The 20,668-nt window shown below is 40.0% G+C and overlaps 1 protein-coding gene across 5 annotated transcripts; it reads left to right on the top strand.

Moving 5' to 3' along the window:
• Positions 1 to 4,158: 4,158 nt before the first annotated feature.
• tedc2 (tubulin epsilon and delta complex 2) lies at positions 4,159 to 11,267 on the top strand. 5 transcript variants are annotated; one of them, XM_080905615.1, is made up of 10 exons: positions 4,159 to 4,287; positions 4,433 to 4,571; positions 7,676 to 7,734; positions 7,870 to 8,464; positions 8,564 to 8,620; positions 8,722 to 8,800; positions 8,971 to 9,109; positions 9,404 to 9,499; positions 10,301 to 10,494; positions 10,599 to 11,267. In XM_080905615.1, the coding sequence occupies exons 2-10, from the start codon at positions 4,468 to 4,470 to the stop codon at positions 10,746 to 10,748; spliced, it is 1,473 nt and encodes a 490-aa protein (XP_080761741.1). In that variant the 5' UTR covers positions 4,159 to 4,287; positions 4,433 to 4,467; the 3' UTR covers positions 10,749 to 11,267. The 5 variants fall into 5 exon arrangements, with proteins under 5 accessions (XP_080761741.1, XP_080761743.1, XP_080761740.1 ...); XM_080905617.1 differs by having other exon boundaries at positions 4,185 to 4,571; positions 7,870 to 8,107; XM_080905614.1 differs by having other exon boundaries at positions 4,185 to 4,571.
• Positions 11,268 to 20,668: the final 9,401 nt, after the last annotated feature.

Below are 20,668 nucleotides of genomic sequence, written 5' to 3'. Positions count from 1 at the left end.
GTAAAGGGCTAAAAGCCCACTTGCATGTTGTAGCTGTGAGGGCACGTACGTGTGTGTGTGCTTTTGTCCAAATGTGATTGTCAGAGCCTAATATTAGTCTGGCAAGCCGGCTGCATTGTCAGATGTGTGGCTGGCAGGGGGGCAGTTGAGTGCCTCTCCCCCTCATTCTGCTGCTGAGCCACAGGAGCCTGGTGGGGAGGATAACAAGATGATTCACTTCCCTGCAATGGGGCCACAAAGCTGTTGCCATTAGATGAAATTGCTTTGGGAAGTGCTTTTGAGCTACTGATACCGTTCAGAGCGGAGGGGGGGGATCAGTTTAAAAGAAGAAATGTTAGCTTTAAAGCTGATTTTTCCACACAAACCATAACATTTCTTTGCACTGACAGCTTGATAAGTCTCTCAGCCTGTTTCACGGCTACTTAGTTTTGTTTGCTACTCTGCTTTCCTGTGCATTCCCTTTGTGGTTGAGATATAGCACGCAGTCCATTTTACCCTACCACTATCTGACATGGTACCTGCTGGGATCTGATTTTTATTTATTTATTTTTTTAAAAATATGTTTATTAAGATTTTTGATATAAAGAAAACAAAACAAAACAGACAACACAACAGCAAGGGCAAAAAAAAAAAGGCAAAAAATCACACTGCATCAACAAAGATCCTACTTCAACACTGGCAAGATACAAAAATGAAATGCTAGGGTGGTAGACTGAATTATCGATCAAAGAGGAATTTGTTTTAATGCATGATCTAAAAATGGCTGCCACACATTAAAAAACTTACTAAGTTTGTCCTAAAAATGGCAACAATACAGAAAAATGAAACATTACATCTGCATTGCTTCACATGTCAATGACATACGTGGGGGAAAAATAAGTAAAAATGGCCTTCTTTGATGAGGACGTACTTTGTCAGTCATCATTAGGTTTTCTTAGTTCCTTCCCTGCATTAACGAGGCAAACTGCCTGTTAATGAAGAGAAGTGTGAAGCCCCTTAATTTGGGATCAGTATAGAAAAAGAATAACACAACTGTTGGGATTTAAATGAGCATGACTTAATCGGAAAGTGAAATGTCATGCTGGGAACATCAAGCGCAGGCTTTTAAAAGCAAGAAAAACAATGTGGTGCGCACCAAGAAGACATGTCAATCAAATCAAAAGAAAAAGCCCATTCCTTTCACTCATTAGGACCTCTATTAAAAAGTTTAACTTACAAACTAATGAGCGTCTTTTTAAAGTTCAATTAAATTCACTGAGTTTCCTCAGTCAGTAAAGTGGCAACAATAACTGTCAAACAAGGGGAATAAATGAATTTAAAGTAGTGTCTATTCCTGGAAGTTTCTCTTCATTTTTCTATTGCTGGGGATATTGTATTGGTGCAGCTGCTCACCAGCCCCTTCACTAGGTACGTCTTCCTAGTACCAGGTTAGACCTTCTTTTAGCCTTAAGAACCTTAATTATACCTTAATTCTTTAAGTCATAGATTCATCATGGTGCTGGAAACATTCCTCAGAGACTTTTGTTTATGTTGACATGATAGCATCAGATTGCTGCAGATTGATTGGCTGCCCATCTGTGATGTGAATAGAGCCGCATCCCAGAGGTGCCCTATTGGACTAAGATTTGGTGACCGTGGGTAGCTTTTTAAGACAAAGACCTCCCTGTCATGGTCAACAAACCAGCTTGAGATGATTCGAGCTTTATTACTTGGTGCATTATCCTGCTGGGAGCAACCATCAGAGGATGGCGGCCATAAATGGATGCCACAGAAGGTTCAGTTGGTACTAAAGGGCTCAGACTTCCTGAAATCAAAACCACTGAAGGAGCTGAAATTGAAATGGCCACAAAAGTATTTAGGCATCATTATAGGTCAGAATTTATCATTTAAAGGTCACATCTTTAAATGTTTGTCACTCCACTTGAGGAAACACTTCGTATATGCAACGTTTTTGTTCCTTTATTGGATTATGAATTTATGTGGCCAGTACCTAAAGAGGTTGGATACCATCTACCATTGTGCTGTATGTTTTACTGCAGGCCATGAAAATCTGGCACATCAAAGTTCTCTGTATACTGGTGCTAAATAGGTATCTCTGTATGTCTGGAGACTTCCTCATTAGTTGGTTTTTGTATATAACTTTTTGCTTGGGCTAATGCCTTGTTATTTGTGAATATTTATGTGTGCAAAAAATACAAGTAGTACAGTATATGTTCTCACAATATTTTAAATGTTTGCCCCAAGAGTCAGAGCAGGAAAACGTTTGGAATAATCTTCACTTGGTTCTGAAATTTCCAGAACTGGTTACAGTGGGGGAGTTTAAGTCCATTTAAAAGGAGTGAGAAAGTAGCTCTTTTGGTCAGTGTGACTGTTTTTGATGTTGCTCTTGATGTGTTATTGCATATGACTTACATATTTGTGTCCACTTGTACTGAATGTCAGTTTCATTTCCTTCTTACTTATTATATTATTTTGTGTTATGTTCTCATTTCTAATCGCACTCTTGGCCATGACTCTCTTGAAAGAGATTTTTAATGAGACTTTCAATGAGTCCCACAGCATTAAACCACCACCACAAGCATCCACTGATACAATATTTCTACCTAATAAAGTGGCAAAAGATTGTGTATTATAGACTAACAAAAATTAAACAAGTAATGACATTCATGCCCTTACAACAGAACGCGCAATACTGCAAACCTGGTAAATATAAATGAAATCCACCAAAGCTTGATAAACGTTTTATGAGAGGAATTATTGGCTCCAACAACATCTGATTGTGCTTAATGTCTCAGTTCTCATATGTGTATTTTTACTTCATAAGCAGCAAATTATCCAACAGTTACTCATAATCTGCCTCTGTTTACACCTGCTTTCCAGACATTTCTCATGAGGCTCACTCAGACTGACAGCTGTAAGTGTAAGCAGGTTACTTGGGAATGTTACTGGAACGTTTAATGGTTGTGGTTATCAGAAATAATCAGCAGTGTTCTTTATTTTTGAAACTTTCATATATTATGACATGTTTATGAGTCAACTGTATGAGTACCAAATGAGAAATTAAGACTGGGTGAGTACTGTTGAATAGAAACGTGGTAATAAAGAATTCAATAATCTAATCCGGTCGTTCAGTCTGACGTCACTAGCCGTGTCTGGACCTAAACTCCGCTGCAGGTCCAAACATCACTATGGCATTACTGAGAGTTGAAAAACTGTCTAAAGTCTTTCATCTTAAATAAAATGATCAGCGTTCTGCTTTACCAGGTGTAACAATTGAGTTTAACATCCAGGCATCCATGAAAACGGAATTTATGACATTTAACGGAGTTAGAAGTTAGCAGGGAGTTAGCTCGCTAGCTTCTATCTAAATACAATATAGCATGTCCTGACTGCGGGGTTTTGGAAACAAATTAAAACGTACAGCTCTGCTATCACTTCCAGCATAAACGAAGACAGAAAACTAAACAGCGGTGATGTTTGTAGGGTTACTGAAGTTGGGCTAGCTGGTATATAATGATGTGCTACGTGACCGCTAGCGACACAGCTATGTTAGCATAATAAACAAGCTAAAATTTTTCCACTCAAACGTGAGTGTTCTCGGTGGTCAGGAACAAATGTAATCGCATGGCAGGATGCTGTAAAAGGACCAAACTTCAGCCAGGAGAACAACTCAGATAATCCATCCACAATACAAGGTTAGTCATTCATATACTGCTGCATGGGCTGGGCTGTAGTTACATCCTAAGGTTTTAAAAACTGAGCTTAAATAAATGATTAGTGGTAATAAAAGCCGAGGGAGGTCAACAGTGATCACTGACTGTTTTAGGAGCTTTTTGAGATTAAATAGAAGAAAATACAAAACATTAAACATGTTAACAACACAAAAGCCATATTAAACAGACTACTTTAGGCCCGGAAGTAGGAGTCGTCACGTCATCACTTAACAACCGGATAGGCAGTATAGATGACAACAGCGTCCCTGGTAACCATCACACTTCTCGCGAGAAGTAGCGAGTCCGTTGTTTCTACGAATGCTCAAAGTTTCTTTTTCTGCCTGACAGGTTTATATATATATATATATATATATATATATATATATATATATATATATATATATATATATATATATATATATATATATATATATATAAACTTTAGCTATTCACCTAAAGTCACTTAGGTTTCATCGCATTGATTACCTACTGAATATTTACTAATCGGTGACCTTCTTTAGTCAGAGGGGGAGAAATGTGACTTCCGCATCCGTCGGGTTCGAGTGTTTCGCGGGTCTGTACAAAAAAGCTTTCATTATAAAGAGGATCTAACAACGACGTATTCTGCACTTTTTGACCAAGTCTTACTGTTTCTAATAAGTCATTAATCAGTGTTAAACAAGTACGTGAACGTTTTGTTTTTCGTGTTGTCGTGGCAGAGAAGGTCACCACCGCTATACACCCAGACACGATAATGTCGATGCTGTGCGCAGTCGAGGAAGCTGTCAGGTCATGCAAAGTGGAACAAGCTAAGGTTAATCACCGCATTCAACTCTACAGAGAATTATTAAAGAGCCTGTAAGTACACGCTTGACTTTTTCCCCCCAAGCTGTTTTCTTCTTATAACAAATTTAAAAACAAATCCAGTTTCTGCGATGTCTGAAGTTTGTATCCTGGATTTTTGACTCTCTATAAACATTTATGAAAAATCCTCTTAAGTTACATAGGTCCAAAGTATTGTGATGTTTGTGTGCCACTTGTAGTAATCTGTAGGGGAATCCTTCGGTAGTTGAGTGACTCTTTACGTAGGCTATATACAGATCTGGTTAACCATCCGGCGCTGTGGCTTAGTTGGTTAAAGCGCCTGTCTAGTAAACAGGAGATCCTGGGTTCGAATCCCAGCAGTGCCTTTTGCTACACGAGACGGCTGTGTGTGTGTATTAGCTACTCTACATTATCTCAAAATGTGTGTTGGTTGATTTTTCTTTAGTTTTGTTGGACTATTCAAGAACACTAAATGAGTTCATGACTTATTTACTGTTGTAAATGAGCTTATATGACACCTGCCCCAACAACGCATATCAAATCAACTACATAGTTAAACTCATTTCATTCAGAATAACGACAAAATAAATATTAAGTAATGAGATAAGAAATAAGAAACAATAAACAATTTATGTCAATTCCATCTACAAATGAGCTGTAAGCATCTGAAGCATCTCTGCATATACCCATAACAGCTACACAACATTTTATACTGGTCCTAATCTTTTGTTTTTAAAAATATCATTTAATCTTAATCGGTGTATGTCATCTTTCATTTTAAACAGCATCTGGATATCAAGCGGTAATTGTTGATTGTTTGCTTTGAATTATATCATAATGTACTGACTAAATAATGGCTTTGTTGACTCGCAATATGGTTTGTTATCATTTGTATGCCTTTTTTGTGTAATGAATATTAATATTCCCATATGGAAAAGATATATATAAATCTTATAAAGTTTGTGTCTGTCTTGTGTGAAACTTGTTTGAAAAGCATACAAGAGTGAAAACAAATATAAGATCCCTTGAAAAATAATATAAATGGAACTTGTATGTTTTGGATACTTTATGAAAGTAATGAGAAAGTGGCCACTTTCATGAGTAAATCATATAAGCCTTATATGATTCACTATATGAAGCAAGCTAAAGCTGATGCAAGTCTTTTATAAGTTTTTCCTATTTCTTTTCCATATGGGTTTCCCTACACCTAAAGCCAGTAAGACATATGGAAAATAAGTGATTAATATAAAGTCATATTTGACATACAGGGAGTGCAGAATTATTAGGCAAATGAGTATTTTGTCCACATCATCCTCTTCACGCATGTTGTCTTACTCCAAGCTGTATAGGCTCGAAAGCCTACTACCAATTAAGCATATTAGGTGATGTGCAACTCTGTAATGAGAAGGGGTGTGGTCTAATGACATCAACACCCTATATCAGGTGTGCATAATTATTAGGCAACGTCCTTTCCTTTGGCAAAATGGGTCAAAAGAAGGACTTGACAGGCTCAGAAAAGTCAAAAATAGTGAGATATCTTGCAGAGGGATGCAGCAGTCTCAAAATTGCAAAGCTTCTGAAGCGTGATCATCGAACAATCAAGCGTTTCATTCAAAATAGTCAACAGGGTCGCAAGAAGCGTGTGGAAAAACCAAGGCGCAAAATAACTGCCCATGAACTGAGAAAAGTCAAGCGTGCAGCTGCCAAGATGCCACTTGCCACCAGTTTGGCCATATTTCAGAGCTGCAACATCACTGGAGTGCCCAAAAGCACAAGGTGTGCAATACTCAGAGACATGGCCAAGGTAAGAAAGGCTGAAAGACGACCACCACTGAACAAGACACACAAGCTGAAACGTCAAGACTGGGCCAAGAAATATCTCAAGACTGGTTTTTCTAAGGTTTTATGGACTGATGACATGAGAGTGAGTCTTGATGGGCCCGTGGCTGGATTGGTAAAGGGCAGAGAGCTCCAGTCCGACTCAGACGCCAGCAAGGTGGAGGTGGAGTACTGGTTTGGGCTGGTATCATCAAAGATGAGCTTGTGGGGCCTTTTCGGGTTGAGGATGGTGTCAAGCTCAACTCCCAGTCCTACTGCCAGTTTCTGGAAGACACCTTCTTCAAGCAGTGGTACAGGAAGAAGTCTGCATCCTTCAAGAAAAACATGATTTTCATGCAGGACAATGCTCCATCACACGCGTCCAAGTACTCCACAGCGTGGCTGGCAAGAAAGGGTATAAAAGAAGAAAAACTAATGACATGGCCTCCTTGTTCACCTGATCTGAACCCCATTGAGAACCTGTGGTCCATCATCAAATGTGAGATTTACAAGGAGGGAAAACAGTACACCTCTCTGAACAGTGTCTGGGAGGCTGTGGTTGCTGCTGCACGCAATGTTGATGGTGAACAGATCAAAACACTGACAGAATCCATGGATGGCAGGCTTTTGAGTGTCCTTGCAAAGAAAGGTGGCTATATTGGTCGCTGATTTGTTTTTGTTTTGTTTTTGAATGTCAGAAATGTATATTTGTGAATGTGGAGATGTTATATTGGTTTCACTGGTAAAAATAAATAATTGAAATGGGTATATATTTGTTTTTTGTTAAGTTGCCTAATAATTATGCACAGTAATAGTCACCTGCACACACAGATATCCCCCTAAAATAGCTCAAACTAAAAACAAACTAAAAACTACTTCCAAAAACATTCAGCTTTGATATTAATGAGTTTTTTGGGTTCATTGAGAACATGGTTGTTGTTCAATAATAAAATTATTCCTCAAAAATACAACTTGCCTAATAATTCTGCACTCCCTGTAAAACCTCTTTAATTTTGTGCACTATTACACTAGATTCTGAGAGTTGCACATACCTAGATACACTAGGACTTCTATTTTTTTAACAGTGTGTTTCATCATTAAGCAGTTATGTCTGCCAGAGATCACCAATGCAATATACTGTATGAATGAAGCATCCATTCTGACTGCCAGCGGCCTTTCTGCAAATGAGATGACATTTAAAAATGGCAGTGGCTGATGCTCATCTGTTGTGTCACATCATTTTTGTCCTGGAATGTTTAAAGACTTTAAAACTTTTATTTTAATTTTAGTGTGTGTTCACATGAAGTATTTTCCCACAGAACACCCCAACCCGAGGTGAGCTTTGAGGAAACAGAATTGGCAGGTGCTGCTCCTACAGGTAGTTAAAAAATAGCTTTTATTTGTCTGTCAAGGTGCTGATAGTTAAAACAAAATAGCCTATTTGTTTATTTACATTTCTTTTCTCTTGCCAAGTAGTAACCACATATTTGCATGTTGCTATTTTCATAAACAGGTGTCTCCCCATGTGATAAGGAAGACATAGAACTGCTTGAGAAGGCTCTAGAGAAAGCCCTCCGTGTGCGCACCAGCTCAGAACCTTCTAAAAAAGAATCCAAAATACCCAAACCTGGAAAGGAAACGGGGACTTTAGGTGCTAGGCCTGTGGATATCACACATTCATCTGCAGCATCTAGAGGAAGCCAAAGAACGATAAGGTCATCCACTAAATCTGCCAGCCTTGACAGAAAAGGGTACGGACGGCCTGGATTATCAGTATGCTCCTCACTAGCCTCGGGACCTTTAGCTAGCGCCGACCCCGGACAGACCAAAAGAACAGATAATAGAAACACGATCCAAAACCATCCTGCCTCATCAGCTGGCGCTTTGCATCACCAGGCTTATAGGAAACTGCAGCAGGCTGTCATGCCGTCTGTCTCTCCTGATCACATCACAAGCTTGCTCTCTAAAAACAAGACTATCAGAAGCAATATGTTGAGTGGTGATGACCTGAGGAAAGCTGCACCTGTCGCTGCAAATTCTTCAAATAACGTAGTGTCCTCTTCACAAACAAATGAGCCAGGAGCATGCAGTTTCCCTCAACAGAATGGGCATGTTTTTTAGAATTACACTATGAAAATAACCATGCTTTGTAAAAAACAAAAACATGTTCTGTAATATTATAATCATTCTGTTTGACTTTGCTTCAGCAGGATATTTTCTGAGCAAACAACAAAATGGAAATCTTTAAAGAGCAAGCAGAGCAGGTGCCTACAATGCATTGTAATGCAAAAAAATATAAAAACAAAATTCCTCCTTGTACATTTTTCCTTTATTCACAAAGTTTCCTTCTGTACATTATCTTCAGACTGTGGGATAAAGCCGTTGCCCTACAGACGAACCCTGGGCCTGGGAAGAGTCACTTCATGGAGAGAATGAGAGCTACGGTAAAATGGATCAGCTGGGGTCAGCCATGATGTCATGTTAAACTGGAATTTATGCTCTAATTTAGAAAACCAGCCAAGTGTATTAATGAGAAATTCTAGCTAATATACATTAATTTCTCTAAACAACCCCTGTGTTTCATTGTACACCATTTTTCCTTTGCTTTGTTTAGTTTCCCAGGAATTGGCCATTTGGCAGCCCGTATGAGACCAGGGCTCTGCTGGACAGGTTGATTCACCAAGCTCAAGACTTGAAACAGCTCTGCGGGGAGCCTCTAACCAAACAGATGCCAGAGATAACATTAAGACTGGGTAATAGAGAAGCTTTTATGTGAATTCGGGAGAAATGAAAGGGACTGATTCCATAAGTCAGTGGGTGACAAAATAACAATGTGGGAGTTGGCAGGAAGTGACTGTGCGAGCTATTTCGACTGATACAAATCAAGACTTTCCTTTGCCAGGAACCATCAGGAAGTTGACGTTTTTCTATAACTGTAACAACTTTCATGCGCTAAGAGTGACTGTAAACACACTTTTAATGCAACTCCACTTGCTTCTCAGTAAGCTTCTATTATAACTCTCTTTTTTTAATGTGCTTTCTTACAGTTAGTACAGGCGACAAGTATGATTCCTGTATGTCGCTGGAAAGGCTGCAGCTCACAGCAGCTGAGCTCAAGAATTTTGCAGATCAAGTGAAACAAGGTAAGAATCCTGTTTGTACGCAGCATAATAAACATCATAAACCTTTCTGTAAAATAATTGTTTCTCCAGCATTAATTGCAGATCATTGATCTTTGTTTGTAGACAGGTGGTCATTAGCTGGAAGACACCTTATCAAAAATATTTATTCCTTTGCACTGACTTTCCTAAAGGAGATGCTGGTGGAGACATCATGACATGGTTTTTGGCTGTGTTTAACCAGTGTTACATACATTTTGCGATTTCTTTTCCATGTGGATCATCGTCTATGGGCATCCCAGTTTGAGTCTGTACCTACAATATGCACAGCAGCATTTCCATTTCCTCCACTGATGCAGTTATAAAGAACCTGAATGACGAGAGATTTTCCATTCACAGAAGTTTCCAGTAATGAATAGGTCCACACGTCTGGTGTCATCCAATCTAGCATCTCACGTTAGTATTTTTATTTCACCGCGTTGTAATATCCAGGGAGGGAATTATCTTTTATTGCTTTTTAACAGCATTTAGAAAATGATTATGGTGAGTGCAGCGTGCTAACGCGCTAATGGAGCCTCTCCATCTTGGCGTATGGAAAATGAAAGCAGAGCTGCCGTGAACCCTCAGCGCCAGCTCAGTCCTTTCCTTGGCCTCAACAGACCCCCCTCACCCCCTCGTCCCCATGACGATGGGGTTTTAAAGCTGTCTGTCCTGATGCCACTAAGCAAGGGCCTAGCTATTTAAAGCTGAGGCAACAGAGCAGAAAGAAAAAAGTTTTAGGGGTATGGTTGCTCGCGCTCTAAAAATAACCTTTTTTTCCGTCAGAGTGGAAAGCATGGGATCGATGGAGGCCAGAGGGAGGTTGTTTTTGCCCCACTGGGGCAAATGGTGTGCAGGGAGATGGGAGAACTTCACCCCTGCCCCTGACTATAACATATGCAACAGAGGCAGAGCTGCAAGAGCTTGAGCAGCTGCGGATGAGGGTGGCATTGCTGCAACAAGAGGTTGATCTTGAACAGGTAGGTGACGTGTTCTGAAAGCACCTCGTGAGTTTTACATACCTGCATGTTCTTTTTTAGTAGAAGCTAGGAACTGGCTGACAGTCTTTTCTGATGTCCCACAGGCTCTGTTGGACACCCTGTCCCCTCAGTTTTCGGCTGTCGTACCTGGGCCTGAACGTCTGAGCCCCAGTGTACTCAGAGACATGTACTCCCTGCTGGGTGAAGGAGGGGAACGTTTCCCAGCTATAGTCCTGGACTCTGAGCCTGCATGACTAATGAGCACATTAAATTGACTTATAGGTTTGTAAGTTTAGAAACAGGTATGAATACATTAAAGGCCTCGTGGTATGCTGCAATCTGGTGCAACACTGATGAAATCAAACCCCTCTGACATAGTCAAAACAAGGACATGGTTAAAAAAAAACAAAGGGGGGAACTGAATTGAGTGAACAGCCTCAGAGGGCAGCTGTGGTTCAGGAGGTTCTGCTGGAGGGGTTCGATGCTCTGTGTTACACCTCGTGATCCTAAAGATATCATGGAAATATTAATGGATGGATAAACAGGTGTACCTAATAAAATGGTAACTGAAACATCACGAATGATTATTTTGAAGAATCTGTTTTTAATAGTGGCATCGCTGTGTTATGTCAGTGTCTCATGTCATGTCACAACTGTATAAAACTGTGATCATTAATCCTGTCTCTTAAACGCAGCTTCTGAATAAATGCCTCAGGCACAATTTTAAGTATCACCATTGATCAGAGTAACGTAATAAAAGATACATAATATTACAGTGACTTTAAGTGTGTGTATTTGTGATGTAAGCTGTAGGTTAAATTATATGTTTGAGTTGTTTCTAATTTTTCCTTTTTGCTAAATTCTGACACATCGTAACTGATGCCTCAGAAGTGTAATAGTCACTCGGTGAATTTTGCCAGCAGGTGGCACTCAATTCACAGAAAAAAAAGAGTCCAAATTACATTTTAATCAAAGATGCCCTTGCAAGTTTACCTGTGTGTTTCACTTCATATCATTCATTTTCAGTGTTTAAATAAAAAAGAAAGAAGAAATGTGCCACCACCACACACACACACTTCCATACTGTTTTTCCATATGTTTTTGATCCCCCATATTGAGCCAGCATAATCTTTCATACATACATCTGCTAGATCGCATATATGGGGCCATCACTGTGTTTCTGTGATATGGTATTCACGATCAAATGTGCTATGAGGCTGTACGTGAGATTCAGGAGCGCCTGGAGGAGCCTTAGAGGCTCGTGCCCACAGATGACGGGTGGATGGCAGGAGCTGTGCCAGACTGGGCGACAGGTGGCGCTGGGTTCTCGCAGCAGGACGTGGGTGTTGAAGCCCTGCTGCACCGGCCCTTCATGCGCACGCACACAAACAGGGAGACATGCACACCCAGAGCCGGCTGAGTCATAAAGAAGGTGTGCCTGGCATCGCAGCATGCTGCAAGCTGGAAATGGCATGTTTCCCTGAGGAGAGGGACAAAAAAATGATTATATGAACAAAGGAGGAGTATTTCAGCCTCAGATGGCTGGATGAGTCCAAAAGAACAAGGGCCTGATGGTTTGAACGTCTGTTCCTGGGTTCAAAGAAGAATACATTTGCAGGTTTACAAGACCTGTTCACACAGAAATGTCCAACTACTTTTGGATTGCAGTCATCTGCAGGGCACTGGATCAGAGTGCTGCTGGTTTATGGCCTCACATAGTCTTAGATCTGTGTTTGTCTATGTGTGTGAGGGAGGTAAAAAAAGGAGGCATGGAAGTATCCTTGGGTCAACACTGTACATAGTTCCTAGTGGGAGTGGTGCTCATGCAGCTCAGCCTTCCTGTGACCTGCATGCATCAGCTGCTGCCTGGCTTTGCCTGTCACCAGCAGAGCTCTTCCACTCTTCCAGCATGGCCCGGTCCTCCCAAGGTTATGCATGCCTCACGCCTTTATCCCATTTTTCTCACGCCTCTTTGTGACACATAATGGAAGATGCAAGACAGTTTTACTGTCCGTGGGTGAAACTTCATGGAAATTACTGCCATATGCCACGCATACACACACACTTACAGAGGGGAAAAGTTCAAATACTTTGGAGCTTCCACTCTTTTTTTTCTTTTCCTCCAGTCATCTCACTTTTAATCGCTTACTGGAGTCTAAGCACAAATCCCCAGAAACCCAACAGAGCTACCAAGAATCCACTTCTGTCCTTCAAATGCCCATTGCGCTTGAACGTCTCTTTTCTACTGCGCCCCCACTCCTCACAAAGACATTCCTCACTTCCCCTCTTTTATTTCTCTTTGGCTGTTCTAAATAGCTGTTGCTGATTGAGCTACAGCCGAGATTGTTAAGTCAATGTAGTCATCAGTTAGGCAACATTAGGGTATATTTTTTGATTTCCCCCCACTGATCAGGCAGTCAAGTTGAATTTTTCTGTCAAGACAACCCATACACGGTCTTAACAGCAGCTGTCCTGTACAGAAGGAAGCCTGTTTGGCATTTATAAGGGAGCATGACGTATTTTCTATTCTGGTAAAATCTCTGATTATCATATTATCAAGAATAAGTTGAGCTGATAAAAAAAATAAATCTTGGAAGCATTAAAAGGCTAACATGCTGTCGTAGAAAACCCAGTAATGCCTGAAGATAAAACAGACAATCAGATTTGTGTGTCCTTCACAAACGTAGCTTTATAAATGTGGAGGAGGAAGATTAGCAAACGTTGGACATGAAAGGTGTCTAGATTGATTTTATTTAATTCTTTTTTTTTGTGGAAGAGCGAGCATACAAGGGGATTAACTACTACTTAGGCTGCTTTCCATTCAGAAAGAACTGGCTCCAGCCGTGTGTGTGCATGTGTGTGTGGGAGGGAAGGTGGAGGCTGCCTGTATTTTTTTATGAGTATTTCTGCCACGAGTCAATATTTTCATCATTGTATTTACATTAATAGAGGCCCTATATATATATATATATATATATATATATATATATATATATATATATATATATATATATATATATATATATATATATATATATATATATATATATATATATATATATACATACATACATACATACATACATACATATATATATATATATATATATATATATATATATATATATATATATATATATATATATATATATATATATATATATATATATATATATATATATATATATATACATACATACATACATACATATATATATATATATATATATATATATATATATATATATATATATATATATATATATATATATATAAATTGATGACTGACTCATGTTGACGTGATGGGGATGGAATCACTGTGACTGTGTGATTCCCATGAAGAGATGACACATCTGTAGCGATCTATATGGGGAATGTCCCTTTTCTTTTTTCAGTAAACATAGAGATAAATAAGGATTTCCCATTCGCGTCTAATTTCAAGTCAACACTAGGCTTCTGCGTTCCCATGGGGAACGTTTTATACTGCAGGAAAACAAAGATGCTGCATTTGAGAGGCAGTGATGGGAGCATGAAGAATAGAGAGAGCAGTTAACTCTCCTCCCCTCCCCCTTCCTGTGTTTCGTCAACCCATGTTCTCCCTACTTCAGTGTTTGATGTCACCAATGAGCTAACGAATCGTAGCACTTGGACTTCCCAGTTTTTCCTCCCTAGCCCCTCCTCTTTCCTTAAGCCTTTATATATATATATGCCCCCCTCACTACGTTCTGCAGAGTGTACAATGTGCTACTAGAGAGCCGGCAGACAGTGTACAGAGAAACAGCAAGAGAGGGAGGCAGAGAAGAGGAAAGTGTGAGTGGATTTCAGCTGATTTTAGAAGATTTCATCGGACATGTTCAAGCCATACCTGCTCAAGTCGTTTCTTTGGTCTCATACAGACCTCCTTCTCCTTCCTCTCCTTTTTTCCGCCTCCGTTTGTCTCGTTCTGTCTCTCCAGGCCAGAGCTACCTACAAGTAGGATCCCAGAAGCCAACGCTGCTGATCCTGTCAGGATACGCCAGCCCACACAGTCAGGATGGGCTGTACAACAGGCCATTTGGCTTGCCAACCACAGCCGCAGACCAACTTGGGGCAGGAGGGTCAATCGCTAGAGACTGGTGGGGCCAAAGTGCCCGAGGTGCTCTCCTCTCTGGAGCGTCTATCTCAGGCTACTGGAGGAATGGAGAAGTCCTGGTACCGCTGCATCTTTCCATTTGGAATCATCTCTTTAGTTATCGGTGTAGCAGGAACAGGAGTGACCTACACTTATAATGACCTGCCTCAGACTAAAGTGGTGTCAGTTGTGCTACTCGTCATGGGTATTTTGCTGTTAATGATGGCAACTGCTTGTTGGACTGTCCACAAGAAGAAGAGAAGGAAAAAGAAAGAGGGGGGCTCATTCACGTCTGAGCAGTGTCCCCTGTGAGTGAACACAGGGGTATGATAGAGGAACATGCCTAGAGCTGGGAGCTCAAGGTTTGGCCAGAAATTCTTCACTTCACCTCCCAATGCAACGTCCCTCCATTCTCTGAAGTTACAAAGTTGAATTCAAATCATGTTGGAGATAGCTTGGGTCAAAAGGACAGATAAACGCCGAAGATCTGTTTAGTCTGTGAGGTCTGCATCAGATTTTTTTGGATTGGCAATGAGAGATCACCAGTGCCTCACACGCTCTTTTATCATCAGACAGCAGGTGTCCGGTGTCAAAACAACCTCCGAGGAGATGTGCAAAATATGCATTGGACACTGCATGCATATTTACACACACTAACAGGCCTTTGATGACTTACGCACGAGCAGTTACAGCGGGAGCTCACACAGACACCTAACACGCTATGCAGAGCTGCTGCTGGAGTCAGTGCTGGCGTCACTAGGCACGTCAGTCACAGCATTCCTTGTATCAGGACAGGTGACTCTCCAAGAGGCCACAAACGGGCCAAAGACGGCAACCTGATACCCAGCCGAAAAAGCAACGCACCCACGTCAGCGGCCAACGTCATTCACTCGTCCTGTGACACTACAGCAATGTGTTGGGGGCTTTTTTTTGCGCAATGAGAGATTGGAACTTGAGTCCTGCTGGATCTTACTGGCATCTGTGTGGACGATCAGTTGGAGAGGGTAGAGGACCTGCTGGAGGAGTGCAAAGTGTTTGTGTGTGCTCAAATTAAGATCCAGGTCAACTGAGAGACTTTTGGAATTTGGTCCTCACAATGAAGGAAAAAGAGATTTGCACATATGGCCATGTCCATGGCAAACAAGAAAGCATTTTAAGTAAAGCGACATACCCTGAAAGGCCTTTTGTAGCTTCAGCTTCGCATTACAAAGGACTGGGGACCTAATTATGACTGACTTGATTGCCTTTCTTTTCAATAAGTGAGCATTTACACTCAGCCCTATGTCTTTGTGGGACACCTCAACTCCATACAAAGGAGTCCAGGATTATTGAAGGACACTGCCATAGGGGACATGCCACGGCAGGGACACTTTGACTGATCCTGCTCCCCTAGGGCCCCTCCCGTTTGGTGCCTTGAGCAACCACTCATGGAAAAAAGCTCTGCCACATTCCCCCACTCCAAGAGTTACCCCCCTTTGCTTTCTCTCTTTACCCAACAGGACTCTTCAAATCTGTTTCTCATTGTACACTGCCAGCTTCTGACTTAATCACACTCATTTTCCATTGTTGTATAGCCCAGGAGATGTGTGGACAGACTTATTATGCTCAAATTAAGACACACACTTACACGACAACCTCACAGTCCGCAGACATTCATGCAGTCTTTATCTATCTGTGCCAAAGGAATTGGTTGTTTTAATTTTTTCCCCCAGCTGTGGAAAAAATGTTGATTAAAAGTGAGTCGCAAAATCCTGTGTGAAAATAGGATACAAGGCTGTTCTCTAGTGAAAATTGAGTAATAGGTAGGCTCTAAGTGGCTCTGGGGTTTCCTTTTCCTTCACATTTTCTTTTAGGAAGAGTGAGTGAATGTAGCTGCGCTCAGCGCCACATCTGTGAATAGGTGCTTTCTCACAGGATGAGATAAACAATGGCATTTTACTCTGTCTTAATCATTCTCTTTTGTGTGACTGAATGTAACATGAGGTTCAAAACGTAACTCCCGCAGGGAGTAAGTGCAATGTATACAATGTATAGCAATTTCAGAGAAGACAATTTGTCTCCACGCGAAGGACTTTAGTGACACTTCTTTACCTTTGAGAGCTACTATAGATCACTGTTGCATTGATTGTCTCCACTGGTTTAGTCAAGCTTGCTAAGGAAAATGTGTCTGTATACCCAGGGGTAACAGTTAACATCGAATGCCAATCCCACCGAGGACCTTTTGAAGGCCAACTTGCCAAATTCAAGGCTGCATCTGTCATCCTGCCCAACCTCAGTACACTTGCAAAGAGTCGGCCCCTTTTCTTTTGACATGTTTTGCGGCTCAGTGTGCATTTAGATGTTGTCTTGCATGCTAATGAAGGAAGAGAAATATAGTTAGGAGGTAATGGAGAAAAACAAGGAACCTGGGAAGTCATTCCTTTCACTACATGTGGCAGTGAGTAGTTGCCCCAGCAGTTAGATTAGGATCAGCCATCCTGAACAAAGCAGTAATATTGTCGAGGAACATGATGCATTACTGGAATCCATGGCGAGAATTTAAATTGAATAGGAGAGGAATAAGTCTTCTCTGAACCTTAGATCAGTGTGTTTGCAAACACCGGCATACTGCAAGCATTTATAATTTTTTTTAAGGTAAATGTCAAATGCACAAAGCTCATAAAAGTATTTATAGGTGGGCCATTGTTTTAGTATCCTCTGATCAAGACAAGTTAAGATTTACATTACACGGGCTGTCTCGCTTTGCTATCAGATCCGTTCACCCGGATTAGGGTTTGCTCTAACAATGATGGGCATGAGTTGTGGACAGATGTGGTGGACCTGTCACAGATGTGGAAGAGAAGGATGTTTGGTGGCACAGAGAGGAAAAAAAGATGGTTATTCGTCAGTTTACTGTGGGAAACAAAGGATGCCAAAAACAAGATAGGTAACGTGTATACGCTTATACTCTCGCCTCTGTATAGTCCACATTATATATGTAGTACACTTTGGCCGCATTGTTGTTCATTTTAAAGCTATATCGTGCCAGTATATTGACACTAAACAAACAAACAAAAACAAAAAAATGATGGAAGGTGACCAGAAATTGTTTCTTGTTTCTTGGAGATGTGAAGTGATTTCCCTTCTGCCTTCTGAAAGATTAAAGGGAAAACCTACCTCTCTCTGCTGCGGGGAAAAATGTCCCTCTCCCAGAAGACAGCCATGCTGTCAGCCTATGCTTTTTGTCACTCCAGCGAGTGACACAAAATACGTTGGTTTGTGTGCCCACTAATATTTGGTGCTGTATATACAATTATTTTTCTATTTGTACTGTATATTTCTACTCATATGTAAATTTGAATTGTTCATGTAAGCACTGTATTAAACAAATGTCACATAAGCACCTTTGTTTGTGATAGCCTAAAGGTAAAAAGAAAGAACCTTTATGCATTCATTGTATGTCTTTGTACTTGTTTGCTTTGGAAAATAATTTAGAATAGTGTGAACCGTCACACCATTCAACTCTGTCCTGGTCAATCTGGAAGAATCTCTGACAGGGCTAAAAATACAGAAGACAAGTGGAGAGTGGACAGTGGATACAAAGGAGAACAACATTGTTTTGGCTCTATTTCGAACAGTGTGAGCAATAATTACAACCGTCGCTCTGTTTTTTCACAAAACGCAAAACCTGTCTTCAGTTGACAGCCTTCGCTTGAAATTTCGATGCTGTATTTAGACGCGCTGTCATGTGTTGCCCTGCCAGCTAGGATGACTTGTTCAGATACCCGGGGATGAGGAATCTGGTTGTTAAGAAAACAGACTGGCCAACATCAATCAGAATAAATGACACCACCTACTGGCAGTAGAATAAAGTAGGCCAAGTACTCTCACTTGTTATTAAGTCACAGTTCTGCAGGAATTAATTTTATATTTCTGGGTATAAACATATTTCATCAAATTAAATTACAGCTGGTAAAGCGTGGGTGTGGAGGGAACAGTGCTTAGGTCTTGATAAAAGGGTGGGTAGGCCATTGAGGGGCAAAGTACAGACGAGGTGGAAGTGGTCAGCTGGATTGCTAGGGTCAGCACGGATTACAGGAAACCAGACGGAAACAAGTCGTCCGCCTCTTTTTATCCAGAACTTGGCCTCAAACCAAAACATTCAGCACTATTTGGCTCCTTATCAGACTTTGAATTATATAAAACTCAGTTTAATATATACAAAACAGAAAAAAGAAGCAAACAGCACAATTTGACACATTAAAGAGACATCTCGTGTCCCATGACTTTATTTATACTTTATTCAAATTTCGGATCAACACCATCTGTTCAAAAGACAAATCTGGGTGTATTTAATTAGCCAGCGACTAAGGCTGGTTCCACATAATACCTTTGTAGCAGGAGGGAGTTACATTTCAGTTCATCTCCAGATATTATGGGAGCTGTTTTGGAGACAGTTGTAGATGAAATTACACATGCCTGGCCAGACGGTCAGATTAAATCACAAGCAAAATGACATTAAGCTGCAGTCTGTGTGTAGCTATTGCAACAGAAACAAATGTGACGAGAAGACATTGGGCTTAATCACTCAAAGACTTGAGAATACTTTAATAATCCAACAGTGACACAAACTAAATGCTGGTTCTTAGTTTTAGGTATTTCTGTATGGGCATCATCAACACTGGAAATTACAAACAGATAGTAGCAATCTTTTTCTCATCAATAAAGCTTGCAAATTAAGTCACTGAAATGTGAAGTCATCTCCCATTTACTTCCCATATATAAATAAACTTTTTTACTACCAATAAAAATGACAGATCTTGCAGTTTTCTGAGCACACTGAGCTTTAGCTTTAATTATTTTTGTTAAGGTTCAAAGCACCACTGGATCTCCTCTCCCTGGTTACTTTGTGTTTTACTGAGAAAACGGTTAAGATTACTCTGAGTTTCTATGGAAACTGCTGCATCTAGTTGTGGATGTTACAGCCCCTGCCCTCTCTGAGGTCACTCCGCTACAAGATAATTTGATCATCCTGCACCTCCAGTTTTAAATAGCCTAAGAATGAGCAAATGAGCAATTTAAACACTTGTAAGCTCATGATTATAGAAGAAGAATGCCTAGATGTGTTGTCTTAATGCTTTTGTGAATTACATAAAAGTTTCATGTAAACTTATTTAGGCATTTTCCTCTTTTTTTTTTTTTTAAAGGAACCTACTGAGTGTAAGAGGCAATGTTGAGCACTGGCTATTGTTAGTGATGATTAGATTGGATGAGCAGGTGATGTGTGGATCAATAGAGAGCCTGAAAGGAACACATGATTACTCTTGGGAGGTTACGCTGCTCCCTTAAGACCCTTTTCAGAAAGACAAGCAATGAAGAGATACTATTGAACTGAGACAGTATAGCAAATAACAGTGGGGACATAATAATCATAATTACAATCAGGGTGTCATCTAATTAAAGGCAGCTGCTTCAGAAGCTGAACCAGTCGCTAATTTCTTTTAGTTACATCTCTGTTTTAGCAAACAAATATAATCATATTACATATCATATTACAAACTCTCAGTCATTTTAAAACACACATTAAAGCCTGCTTATTCTTGCTGAGCAGGGTATTGCATTTTTTTTTATTACAGTTGGTCTTATTTATGTCTATTGAGATTTATCTCATGATGTTTTATTGAGTTTATTGTGTATATTAGTGTATTTATTAGTGAGCTGGTTTAATGTTAATTATATAATATTTCGCATAACCTATACACCTATATGGACCCATACATTTTGGTCAACTGAGGTTGTTCTAAATGTCCTATAAAAATAAACTTTGATTTGACTTGGCATCTTCTGTCATTTCAAATATTTTACATATCAGGACGTAAAGAAACATCTAGCTTAATGTACACACACACACACACACACACACACACATATATATATATATATATATATATATATATATATATATATATATATATATATATATATATATATATATATATATATATATATATATATATATATACAACAGAAGATGATTAAAAAGTTACAATGAAGTCCCATGGCTAACAATGTGTTTGGGGGATG

The sequence above is a fragment of the Rhamphochromis sp. 'chilingali' genome (assembly GCF_963969265.1).
Source record: "Rhamphochromis sp. 'chilingali' genome assembly, chromosome: 15".
NCBI lineage: Eukaryota > Metazoa > Chordata > Actinopteri > Cichliformes > Cichlidae > Rhamphochromis > Rhamphochromis sp. 'chilingali'.
The sequence above is the reverse complement of the archived record's forward strand: the minus strand, read 5'-3'. Positions and strand labels throughout refer to the sequence as shown.

What these genes read in the sequence shown, in the direction of transcription:
- tedc2 (XM_080905615.1), top strand. Translation starts at nt 4,468, where the DNA reads ATGTCGATGCTGTGCGCAGTCGAGGAAGCTGTCAGGTCATGCAAAGTG. An exon ending in GGCAGGTGCTGCTCCTACAG is followed by an intron (nt 7,735 to 7,869) that starts GTAGTTAAAAAA and finishes TTTCATAAACAG; the next exon opens with GTGTCTCCCCATGTGATAAG. An exon ending in TGGAGAGAATGAGAGCTACG is followed by an intron (nt 8,801 to 8,970) that starts GTAAAATGGATC and finishes TGCTTTGTTTAG; the next exon opens with TTTCCCAGGAATTGGCCATT.